This window comes from Myxine glutinosa, chromosome 12, assembly GCF_964187855.1.
Source record: "Myxine glutinosa chromosome 12, kmMyxGlut1.1, whole genome shotgun sequence".
NCBI lineage: Eukaryota > Metazoa > Chordata > Myxini > Myxiniformes > Myxinidae > Myxine > Myxine glutinosa.
In genome coordinates this window covers 101,402,869-101,416,304 of record NC_136272.1, presented here as the reverse complement: position 1 = coordinate 101,416,304, position 13,436 = coordinate 101,402,869, and the positions used below count along the sequence as shown (strand labels likewise).

The following is a 13,436-nucleotide window of genomic DNA, read 5'->3' as shown; positions in this document are numbered from 1 at the left end:
TATTGTTAACAATTGGATCACTATGATTTTCATCATCCTTACATCCTATCACAATTTTATTCAAAGTTGACCTCCGTCAATGCCTATCCAACGCCTTCGGGACTGTATTAAGTGCTTTTAAAATGGTCAACATTGTGAGAGAGAAACAGTTTGATCAACCAATCATACAATGATTACATCCACATCATGAAAAACAACTCATATTACCATTTTTTGATTTTTTTTATTGAAAACATATTCTAAGAAATTAGGCACCGCTTGGCCAAAAATCGTGAAATCTTCAAAGTCCAATAAAAAAACTTGAGCTACCCTACTGAGAAGTCCATCATGCTGTTTTGTTATGTCGATGGGTATATAAATAAGATAAAACAACCACAGTTTGGTGTCCTCTCATCGTAGCAATTTTTGGACGGACTCATGGTCTAAATCCTCAAATCAAAACCCAGATTTTGATTTATAGTTTAATTAGTCCATGAGAGTAGATCGTGTTTGAGGCAAGGCATGTTTGAATAGCCTGAAACAAAATGGTGGCTTCAGAACCCAGTGATGTGACAGAGGGCTGACCAAGATTCCGCTACCACCATTTTGGTAAGGCATATTTTGTTTTTATTTTGTTTATCATATTTTGGTATCATATTTTGGTAAGGCATATCATATTTTGTTTTTATTTTTGAGGAGCATCCCCTAAATTATATCTTCAAAAAGGGTGTTTAAACACACCCCAATTTTCATTCATGCAATCTCTTGGAGTTCGCTTAATATGCATGCAATGTTCGGGGCCGCTAGTTTTCATGGTTTTTTCGAGTTATAGGGGAAACACACACACACATTGCCTTTTATTATTATAGATTTAACTATAAATTGATTTTGCACCTTCAATGTAGATTATGTGAAAGTTATCCATGTCCATTCCTGAGTGTGTTCGCCCGCACTGCCCATGGTTTGAGGTATGCTGCAAGGCCTACAGGCTCGACTGGCACAACCAACCGGTCTTCGGTGTGGTTCAGCAATGTTGTTAATGTAATGGTAACATTTTGTGTCCGATCTAACCACAAGTTGATTGAATAACATTGTCCATGCATGAGATTATTAATCCTACATTTTATCATTTTGTTGTCTCTCCACCATATGTCTGTGCATCTGCCTGTTGTTGTCAAAGGCAATACTTTTCGTATTAAAGGACCTGCAAGTTCACATATGTGTTAAGAATAGTGATTAGACAGGTTAACTTTTACTACATATGAATCTTTACCAAAGTATTTTAGATGATGTGAATTTATTGGGTGACATATTAGCCTCACATGTTCCCAAAAGAACAAATAACTATTGTAATGAGTGAGTGGGTGAGTCCATGTGTGAGTCAGTAATTCTGCACTGATTCTCATATCTACTAAAATCTATATACCCTAGTGAATTTCTGCATTGATAAATGCTGTGTCTTTTCTCAGATGTGATGGAATGCAGACTGGTGAACATGAACACAAAGCATGCAGTGAACGTGCTGAAAGAAACTATGCTTAGCCTGTTTCCCGGAGAGGATTTGATGGTTGTGTGGACACCTGGTGGCGAAAATGGCCGGTTTCCTCCAAGAAAATGGCTGCAGGAATGCTGGGAATACATCTACCATAATTTTGCCCATGATCTGACACTTCTTGAAGATTTTCCGTTAATTCCCAGGGACGTGCTGTTACCTGAGTCATCAGAAGTGACGCTCCTTCGCCTAAGAAAATCATCATTGCTCATGCTGAGAGAAGATAACGGGGTTAGTCTTCCGGAAAGCGTCGCAGAAATCATATCAAGTCTGGGAGGAATTGTCCTGGAGAAGCTGGACAGTTGTGTTTTTCATCCACTTTTGAAAGATTATGTAAAATGTCCTCTCGCAGCTAACGTGGCACAGCTATTTGGGCTGGTTGGGGAAAAGCTCGTTTGTGAGATGATTGACACCATGCCAGTCAGCAAAAAGATTAACCTTCGAGGATTTTTGGCTGGCATAACGAATGTCAAGGAAAACGAAGGAATTTTGAAGGCGCTGTCGATTTTTAAGAAGCTCAACTTGTTCGCGCAAGAGGTCGAAGAGTTTGTAACCCTGGAAAACTCCCGGGTTCTTCACCACAGCGCCATTTTGCCACCGAACACCAAGCTCTCTCAGAGTTTGATCGACTGCTCGGATGAAGCAACCGCACGACTAATGACACTGCTGCAGGTTCCTCAGCTGAAAACCATGGACTGCTTGACTTTCATGTTTGAAGACATTGCAGCTGAATTTTATTCTTTTTCTGAGGTGACAGACATTATGACTTGGGTCCTTGTAAACCTCCCGTACTTGAAGAGTGAAAACCTTATGATTCTGGACAAGTTGCGAAGCTTCAGGTTCATTCCATTTCCGAGTGGAATTGTTTCACTCCCTTCTGAGCTCTTTGATCCCAATAATGACAATCTGAAGAAACTATTTGCTGGAGCCGAGAACCTTTTCCCTCCACCAGCCTTTTGCTCCCCAGACGTGCTTCATGCATTGAGACAAGTGGGGCTGAAAACGGAAGACGACCTTTGTGAAAAGGATTTTGTTTTCGTGGCCCAGCAAATCGAGAAGATTGTTGCCAGTGAATCTGTGAGTGATATCGTGCTGCAGAAAGCACAGACTTTGATGATGGAGTTGGGCAGACCAGGTGTATGCAACATCATGACTGAGCAGACCAAGATGGAGCTGCAAAGATTAAAATGGGTTCCAGCTATGTCAGAAAGACCCAGCGATTATCCTTCAACTCTAACTTGGAAAGCAGAGAAGGAGTCTTTCTGTGCACCAGCTGACATGACCGACGTGTCTTATGCAAAGATCGTGGGCTCGTCCATTGCTGTTGTTGAAGTGGGCTCAACTGAATTTGGGAACATGTTTGGCTTATATCTTGAACCACCCACAAAATACATTCTGGAGCATTTGGAAGTGGTGGTGAACTGGCAAAGGAATCGCGAGAATGGTGAAAACAATGAGTACCTTTTTCACCGCCTGTTGTTTGAGGTGTATGAACACATGCAGAAAAACCTTCAAAAAGATGGCGAGCAGTTTTTGAAGCTGCAATTTGCATGGGTATGGACGGGAAGATGCTTCTCCACTCCTGCCAGCATGATGTTAACTGCAGTCGAAGATCTTGACTTGGAACCTTACCTTTACCTGCTTCCGAAGTCACTTTCCCGATTTGGCAAGCTTTTTGAATACTGTGGGTCCTTGGGAGAAGTCACGTCCTACAACGTGTTGGAAGTTTTGCAGCAGATTAAGAAGAATAGCGACGACGAAGAAATGCCAACTGACCCAAAGGCGGAAGTGCGTACAGCTCTAAACATAATGCACTGGCTTCACCAAAACCAGGTGATTCTTCATCGAGATACTCCGATACTTATTCAAACAGAAGAGCCCCGAGCCATTATGAAGCCAATACATGCCTGCACGTATTGCGATATAAAAGTCGATGATCTGCACGATATTTTGGAAGATGCTGCTGAACCAATTTTTCTTCTGCACGATGATATTCCAATGAAGACCGCGGAGTGGCTGAACATCCCTTGCCTGAGCACTCGTCTCATTAATCCTGAGAATCTAGGCTTTGAACAGTATGGTCAGCATGAACCGTTGGCTGTAAGAATAAGGAACATCCTGCAGGAGTACCCTTCTGTTTCAGACATTTTCAAGGAGCTCATTCAAAATGCCGATGATGCTGGAGCATCAAAGTGCAGCTTTATGGTTGATTTACGTACCAATTCCGACATGAAAGACAACCTCCTGGATCCTGGCATGGCCGCTTGTCATGGTCCTGCTCTGTGGGCATACAACGATGCCGTCTTTACAGATTCGGACTTCGCAAACATTACCAGGCTGGGCCACTCGTTTAAGAAAGATCAGATGGACAAAGTTGGAAAATTTGGTTTGGGATTCAATTCAGTGTACCATATCACCGACGTGCCAATGTTCATAAGCCGGCAATTCATGATCATGTTTGACCCAAACATTTGCCATCTAAACAAGCATATTCGGGACAAGTCTAATCCTGGAATCAAATTGAACTGGGCAGCGGAGCACAAACGCCTGCAAAAATTTCCAAATCAATTCCATCCATTCATGAAGGTATTTGGATGTGATCTCCCACTGACTAGGAGTGCCCCCTATGAATATCCTGGAACGCTCTTCCGCCTGCCTTTCAGGACAGAACAGGAAGCTGCAGAAAGTGAGATCAGCAAGACATTTTACAACATCGTTGACATTTCATCGTTTATTGAACAGCTGAAGCAAAGCAATTACAAGCTCATCATTTTTACTCAGAATGTGGAGAAAATGGCCCTGAAGTGCATGGAACAAGACATCACAGACCCTGCTATGGCAAAAAACCTGATCATGCTGTCCAAAACACAGTGCCCATCTGTGGTAACCTCAGGACCCTGCAACATTTTGACTGAGTCTGCAAGATTTATCAAAGAGCTGCTTGCAACTGGAGTACGCCACCACAGAGAGAAGGCCCCTATGTCTTCGAGTGTAGTTACAATCGATGTTGAGGGAATTCCCGGTTCAGACGAAGAGCCTTTGGGTGAAACCTCAGCACAAAACGGTACTGCGGCATATTTTGAGATAGCTGAAGTAGGCAAGGAGAGCCTTCACAATGCACCTTCTGACATTGGTGTTGAACAAAGTTATTGGCTAATACACTCATGCATGGTAACCGAGCAGGCTTTGGACTTCTGCCTACAAGAAGAAGGTCTCAAGTTCGGCCTGATCCCATGTGGAGGCCTTGCTGTTCCCCTACAGAAGGTTAAGGAGAAATGGAAGGTCAGGGACCATTGGGATAAGCTGGGTGAAATATTTTGCTATTTGCCGCTGAGGATAAAAACAGGTCTTCCTGTTCACATCAATGGATGCTTTGCTGTTTCTTCCAACCGCAAAGAGATTTGGAAAACAGACTTCAAAGGGAAATGGAACAATCTGTTCATGAAAGATGTAATATGTCAGGTGTACATAAATGAGATCTGCCTTCTTCGTGACATGGCGCTTAATGGCGAGCTTGTGAACTACACCTACCATGATGTCTGGCCCAACCCAAACGCTGTGCATAATGATTTCTCAGCAATTTGGAAAGCGTTTTACCGGCGATTGTGTCTCGGTGAAGACAACCGTTTTGAAGAAGTGTTTTCCGATGGGAAGAAATGGGTTTCGATTAAAGATGCCAGGTTTTTGGATGACAAATTGTTTAACCACACGGACATCGGACAAGCTGCATTTGAAACTTTTTCCACCTGTTTGCAACGGATAAGTAGCCAGACCCTGTGCCCTGTAATGCTTCCAACTTGGGTGAAAAGGGGCTTTGAACGAGCCGGGTGCTTAGAAGCGATTGAGGCAAAAACGATAACAGAGAAGCGGTTCTTCCGAGATGTGTTTATGCCGAACATTCAAGACTGTGATTCCAAAACACGTGACCTCCTCTTATTGTATATTTTGGACACGCACGTGGTAGACTTCATGGCCATTTTATGGAAGACACCATGCATCCCATGCAGCGCTGAAGACAAACATTTGAGTTGTCCGTCGAGACTGATCCATCCATCAGGCAAAGTGTCAAAGCTGTATGATGATGAAGATGGGAGGTTTCCAGATAAGAGTGCTTCGGAATACCTCGATCCTGTTAGACTCGTAAAACTCGAGAGGCTCGGAATGATGAAAGACTGCATTTCATGGGAAGACCTCATCGAAAGGGTGCAGTCTATCTCTGCTTTGGTCGAAAGTGACAAAGAGAAAGCCTGCTCAAGAACTGCCGTGATATTACAACTGATCAATGAGAAACTGTGCAAAGGCGACCGACTGACAGAAGAAACGATCAGGAAATTGCGATCAATTCCTTTTCTCCCACAGCTTCAAATACCCGAAGGCTTCCCTTTAAAGTGGAAAATCAGCAACGATTCACGGTGCCCTCTTTTTTCGGCCAACGAATTGTACACTTCAGAACACCAAGATCTCGTGTGCTTGCTTCACTCGGTTTTGAATGAAAACAAACCAGGAGGGTGTGGAAGTTTACCGATCGTTGTGAAGGAGTTACTTGGATTGCTCAAAAAGCCTTCCATACAGATGGTCGTCGATCAGTTGAAGGAAGCCTCGTTGGCAGAACACTTCACTTCCCATGTGGAGGACATTTGCTATGCCTGTTACAAGTACCTCAACGACTCCGTCATGCATTACGAACATGCAAGGGCATTTATCATCGAGGAGATGCAGAAACAACGGTTCATTCTGGTGGAAAATCGCTTTGTTTCTGCACAAAAGGTTGCCTTCAACTTGGAATTCTCTGCAGCGCCTTATCTGTTCCAGTTACCCATAAAACTCAGAACAGATTGCCGTGAATTATTTGACAAGGTCGGAGTGAAGCAGCAGTTTTTGGTGTCTGCCTTTTTGTCTGTCCTACAAGATTTAAAACAAACTTACGGCTCAAAGCAACTTGATAACGAGGACTTTCAGCTGTGCAGAAGAATCATTACAGAGGGCATTTGCAATCACATACGTGACAAAGATCAGCATTTTTGCCAGGCATTTGTAGGCCAGATCCTTCTGCCGGATACAAATATGACGTTGCACCTAGCGGAGTGTCTCTGCTACAATGACTGTCCATGGATAACCATGAAAGATTCCAAAGTCAGGTATTGCCACCCGGAGATTCCACGAGAGATTGCTGTGAAACTTGGTGTCGTGCCAAAGCGGCACAAGGCTTTGGAGAAATACGCATCCAATGTCGATTTCTCCAATTTGGGAACCGAATTTGGCCAACGAGAGAAGTTAACTAACCGGATAAGAAGTATCCTGAATGCCTATCCATCAGAAAATGAAATGTTGAAAGAGCTTTTGCAAAACGCCGATGATGCAGAAGCCACAGAAATTCACTTCATTTGGGACCCACGGGAGCATCCCAAGGAACGCATTTTTGACGAGAAATGGGGAGCTTTGCAAGGGCCAGCACTTTGTGTGTATAACAACCAACCATTTTCAGTGGATGATATTCGAGGAATACAGCACATTGGGCGAGGAACCAAAATGATAAACCCAAACAAAACGGGACAGTACGGCATTGGCTTCAACTCTGTGTACCATATTACTGACTGCCCTATGCTGCTTTCGAATAACAGCACCCTTTGTATCTTTGACCCTCATTCGAGATTCGCACCCGGAGCTTCGACCATCAGTCCCGGCCGGATGTTCACAGATATCGACGAGGATTTTCGGTTGCAGTTCTCCGACGTACTTCAGCCCTTCTTGGGAAATCTGCTCACTTTGGAAAATTCTGTCATGTTTCGTTTTCCTATCCGAACACACGAATTGGCAAAAAAGTCAGAAATTGTTTCGATTCCGATGCCAGATAGAATGGTGAACAATTTGATGGACAGCTTGAGATCATATGGAGCGGAACTGCTGCTGTTCTTGAATCACATTGAAAAAGTGAGCATTAGTGAAATGGACCATGAAGGTAAAATGAATGTATTGTATTCAGTTGAAATCCAGATGTCAGAAAATGACCGCATAATAAAAAAGGGGTTTTGCTCTTCTATTTATAGTCCCTCTTTACAAAGTTATGAACCGAGTCGGCTTGGTGTGCAACAAGTGTCATACAAACTGGATATGACAGATTCTGATGACAATGCCACATCATGGCTTCTGTGCAATAGGTTTGGTTTTTCAGATGCTGAGGATATCACTCCATCTCTGCTCGCTGCCTTCAAAAATAATGACATTGCCCTCCTACCGCGTGGTGGAGTCGCCGCTTGCATCAGCCCAAAAGTCAAAAATCCTTCTCGGGCATTTTGCTTTCTTCCCCTCTCGATGGAAACTGGCCTTCCCGTTCACATCAATGGCCACTTTGCTTTGGATGCCTCCCGACGAAGCCTTTGGAGGGAAGATGGCATCAGCATTCGGGGTATTTGGAACACTGAGCTGTTGACGAAAATCATCGCTCCGGCATACACAGAACTTTTATTTCAGTTGCAGAAACATTGCTTTGAAATGATGGGCCCACATTCTGCAACAGAAAAAAACATCTCGTTGCTCAAGCTACAACAGATGATCAAGAGGTATTTCAATTTTTTCCCACTCCGCAAAATGGACATCTACCTGGAATGGCAGTGCATCGTGTCAGCAGTCTATAGATGGTCACATGCATTAGGAACGTGTCTCATACCAGTGGTGAGGGAGGTAGCTCAGGACCGGAAAACCCAATCAGATGACGGTACATCCTACAACATATCGTGGCATTCCTCATCGAGCCTGATGAACCTAAAGCCATACTTCGACAACTTATTGCAAGCAGAACTGCAAGCTGGAAAAAACACCAATTTAAACCTCCCTGCACGGAAAGCAATCGCAGAAAATGTGTTCAAGCTAAAGCACATCCTGATGGACATTGGGTTCAAGCTTGTCCACAGTTCCGAGGAAACCAACAGCTTGCATGACTGCTTTCTGGAAGCCGGTGTTCCTGTTGATCAGGTGACTCCACAAGACATATGCACCTTTCTGAGGACATTTCAGTCAGGGGATTCCATCTGCCAGCTGGGCGCATTACCATGTCCATTGAAAAACAGCAAGTTTAAATTGTTTCAAAACATAAAAATTCTCGTTGATTACTGTTTGAAAAATGCGGAAGAAAGGAAATTGACCATCGACGGCCTCCCTCTTCTTGTGACAATGGATGGCGTACTTCAAGTCTTCGATGGCAAGAAACCCAAGTTCCTTGCGACCCATAGTGACCTTTTTAGTTCACGTGGAAACCTGTTTATGGAGAGTATATACACGAGCTATCAAGAGACTCTTCATAAATGTGGTGTTGCAAAGCCTTTCACTGTGCAAAGCTTTTCTGAACTTCTTCCAATTTCTCTGCCAAAAGAGTACAACAGTAAAACGGTCGTGCCCTGGAACCACGACAATGTTGGAGAAACATGGTTAAAACGTTGTTGGCAGTTTCTTTTGTCAGCTTCGAAGGACTCGGAGTCATCTAAGTTTGTCCCATTTGAAGGAATTGTCAATTTGTTGAAAGAATGGGCTTTGTTGCCGGCTGTCACATTCACCGAGTCAAAATCGGGACTTTTGGTCCCAAAAAAGGAATTCCTAGCTCCACTCGGTCTGATGAAGTTTGTGATCTTTCCGCAAATGCACAATGACCCACTTGTATCTGTGCTGATGAAAGCCGGATGTTTGCACCTGATGTTGCCAAAGATATCTTCCTGCGAGACTCAGCTCAGCGCTCTGCGTTCACGGCGTACGGCCACCATTGAGGATTGTGTGAGCATCTTGCACATGCTCGAATACATGATCAAATCGAACACCTTCAATCCAGAAAAGCTGAATGAAAAAGATAACAACACAATTTTGGGATATTTTGCTGTCCACCTTGGAGACCTTGGACATGAAAACATCCAAGCGACCCTAAAAATGATCCCATGTTATAAAACCATTGGGGGAAACTTTGTGAGTCTCCATAAATTTCGCACCTGTCACGTTTTGACGAAATCTGTTCCAGCAGCCGAGATGGAGTCGTGGACAAAGTTTGCATCCGCTGCTTTTCTTGTGGACAACATGCAGTTCAGGGAGCTGTATGTGTACTTAGGGTGCATTCCGATTGGGGATTTGGAAGTGTACTTGAAGTACATCTTGCCAAAATTTGACACCCTTTCAAACGAAGCAAAGTTACATCATGTAATCCATTTACAAAAGCACATTGTCGAATCGGAACAAATGGGTGACTGGCAGCAAAAACTCATTGCTCGTTTGGAAAGCTTGTTGTTCATTCTCGATGTTGATGGTCGACTGAAATCACCTAAAAGCTTTTACGACAAAACGATTAAGTTGTACAATGTGATGCTCCCAGAAAAATCATTCATACCCGATTCATTTTTCGAGTCAATGATGAAGATCGTCAAACCGAGCGATCCACTCCAATGTCAGCACTCCTGGGTTAAGTTCTTGAGGACCATTGGTCTGAAACATGATATACCTCATCAGCAGTTGTTGTTTTTTGCTCGAGACATAGCTAACAAGTCACAAACCGAGCGGTGGACATTCGAAACATTGAAACACACTGTAGATATATTTTTGGACCACCTTTTTCAAGAGCGTGACGACCTCTTCACCGTAAGCTTGCTGAGAGATCTTTCTTCCATTGCATTTATCTACCCAAAACCAGCTCCTCGCAATCTCGTTCACCTCCACCCACAGTTTCAGGAGTCGAAAGGCACTTTGCCTCTGATTCGCTTCAGTGGTTCTCAGGTCAGTCCCAGCTATGCAAACGCAGACTCTATGTTGTTGCTTTGGACATCCTGCCTGATTCTGCCTGAAACAGCTTGCCCCAAATCCATCAGGGAACAAAGGAAACCTGGCACAGCTGCCGAACGACAGATGGATAATCTTTTGGTCATGTTGAACACGAGCATAGAACCGCCGATTGAAAAAGTCATTGCCCATTGTAAAACAATCTGCAGTGTCCTTCCAACTGATGAGGAGGCTGTGTTGACAAGGACTTCTTCATTGATGAGCATCTATACATATCTGAATGCTCAGCAAATTGATTTTCGATACAAGCTTCGTGGTGTGCCAATTGTAGCAGTTGAAGAAGGAAGGAAGCTTGTGAAGGCAGAGGAAGTTATAATTACAATGGAAAATGAGGTTGACCTGAGGCCTTACTTGTACAAGCTACCCATAGAGCTTAGCCTCTACCACCGTCTCTTCAAGTTGCTCGGCATGGAGGACATGCCAACAGTGAAACAGTATGTTGACCTTTTGTCACGGATTTCAAAAGAAGCTGAAGATAAGAGACTGGAAGCTGCTGCAATGCGGACGGTAAAGCAGGCTGTGGCTGGTTTGTTTAAAAAGCTTCAAGCGGATCCTGGGTTTGTTAGAACGGAGTTGGAAAACATCCGTGACACTATCCTCTACTTGCCCAGCCACAACGGCAAGTTGGTACGGTCTAACCGGCTAATGTTTGACGATTCCCCACACTTCCGGAGCCGCATTCAGAATAACAATATGTCAGTTGAATTGCTAATGGACTTCAGCCAATGCTTTTTGGGAAATGATCATGTGCTCCATGCAAAGCTAGTTTCCATGCTGCCCAGCAGAATGCGCCCAAAGAGCCTCAGCAGCACGATTGAGGAGCACCTGGATGATGCAGACCCCAAACCTTGCCAGTACGGCAGGCTTTGCTCACTACAAGGTCGGTTGCAGCTGCTGCTTTCATCCGAACAGTTCACCTCAGGCCTACTTCAAATAGTGAAGCATGAGAATGAAAGCGCTTTTCTAGCAAATGAAGACAGGTGCACTTTGCTTTGCAAGGCCTTTCGTGAGCTGCTGAAAGTGACTTGCTATCAAAAACTGCAAACTACCATTTACCTGAAAGATTCTGACCCAGTGTCAAAGACCAGGTGTGACACACTGGCATTCTTGCAAAAAACCAATAATGATTCGGTGCACCTGTACGTGCAGCACTCTGATTTGAAAGACATCAACTTCCTCCTTTCGCTAGCGATCGCTATAAAATCAGGGATGGACAATTTGATTTCTGATGCATCCTATTTGATCGCCATGCTTGGATGCAGTGACATGTACCGCATATCAAATGCATTGGATAATCTTGGCATCAAGTCTGGTGGTGGAACAGGAACATCAAAAGTCGAGATGCCTAATCCAGGAACACTTATTCCTCCGGCAATCCATCATTTGCTTGTCATGGACCCAACCAACGTCTTTGATTCAGGTGAGTATGTTGGTTATTTGGTGGATGCAGAAGGTAAAGACAATACTACGGCATACCAGCCAGTGTACACGTATAGTGTTGTTGTTCAGGAGGTTGACAAAAATAATGAGGAGGATTCAGTTCTTGAAAAACTTTACCTTATCGATGTGGGATACAACGAATACAAAGTTGTCAGTTCTCTTGATTTGTATAAACTTTTACTACCTGAAGATTCCTTTATGCCCGATCATGAAGACAAATTTGAAGAGAGTAATCAGCAGAATGCAAAAGATGAATTTCCCACTGAAAGCCCAAAAGGATCGCCTTACAAGATGCAAACGGAGAACGTGGAAAAAACATTTGTTTTAAAAGACATTTTGAATGGAATATCGACAGTCTTGGAGCGGGCCTGGAAAGGACCTGAAGGAGAACGCAAGAAGATCATCCGTCGACTGTATCTGAAGTGGCATCCCGATAAGAATGTCGAGAGGTACGATATTGCCACAGAGGTGTTCAAGCACCTGCAGAACGAAATTAAACGCCTGGCTTCCGTTGGTAGAAACGTCAGGGCAGAAATGCGCAGGCATAGCTACCCGTTTCATACCGACGCGTTTTCCTTCGAAAGATTTTTCAAATCCTGGAACCAAGAAGCTACAAGTCATCGCAAAGAGGAAAAGACTTTCCATTCCAAGTGTTCCACAGGAGGAGGTACAAAAAATCAGTCGGATCGCTCGTCCCCCCATACTTCCTTCAACATCGGGGGGAATCCCTTGGAGGCGAGGCGCTGGATCCGACAAGCCAGGGTGAACCTATCGGCAGCTCGGAATGACCTGCATCGCAATGCAAATGAGTGGGTTTGCTTGAAATGCTACCAAGCTGTCAAGTTTGGGCTGATCGCGGTCGAGTATTCCGTCTGGGGTCAGGCGGACAAAGACACGAAGATACAGTGTCTGGCAGAAAGGGTGGAGAGTCTCAATCCTGTGTTTCTGGGTTTAACCAACGATGTGCTCACTTTGGAAGTGCTTGGCATCGATGCTCTGAAAACCCAGTACCCAGACGTTTTGCCATTCCCACAAATCCCCAATGACAGGTTCAGCACAGACATTGTCTTGAAGGTACTTGAATTCACGGGAAGAATTCTGATAAGGTTAGAGAATTTCCTCAGGCAACAACTGTGAATATGTTTGTTTGCGTTACGGGCACGGGTCACGTGTTCATTTTGTAAAGCACAATGAATTTTAATTGCTCTTTCAAAAGCTACTTTTGCAAAGGTACTCTTGTGGAATTTGTTCATTCCACTGTTTATTGCTTATATGTGGACATTTTAATTGCTTTTTATCCGAAAACATGGCATCCAAAGATCTTTTTCCTTCAAGAATACCTCATTCGCATTTTTTTGATACGGTATTTGCATTTTTCCAGTTAACCTGTAAATATCTGACTGGACATTTTTGTGTTCAATTTATTTCTTGAATCTTTTAAGCATGGATAAAGCCAATTGCTGAATTGTCACATGTTGTTGTAAATATATTTAACATTAAACGTGTGCAAAGCTGAAGTTTTTTTTTTTTGGTATAAATAGTTGCTTTCTGGTTCTCCTGAGAGTAGCCACACACTTGTTGCGGTCTTTGTAGAATGATCTGAGGTTGCCGTCCGGGAGGAGAATGCAAGTTGTTTTAAGGCAACTGCCTCACC

The 13,436-nt window shown here is 43.7% G+C and overlaps 1 protein-coding gene across 1 annotated transcript in view; it reads left to right on the top strand.

Moving 5' to 3' along the window:
• SACS (sacsin molecular chaperone) overlaps positions 1-13,299 on the top strand; it is a 60,218-nt gene extending 46,919 nt beyond the window's left edge. The window contains exon 10 of the mRNA XM_068132201.2: positions 1,449-13,299. Coding sequence (XP_067988302.2) covers positions 1,449-12,919 — 11,471 coding nt within the window. The 3' untranslated portion in view covers positions 12,920-13,299. The remainder of the gene's footprint in view (positions 1-1,448) is intronic.
• The last annotated feature ends 137 nt before the right edge of the window (positions 13,300-13,436 follow it).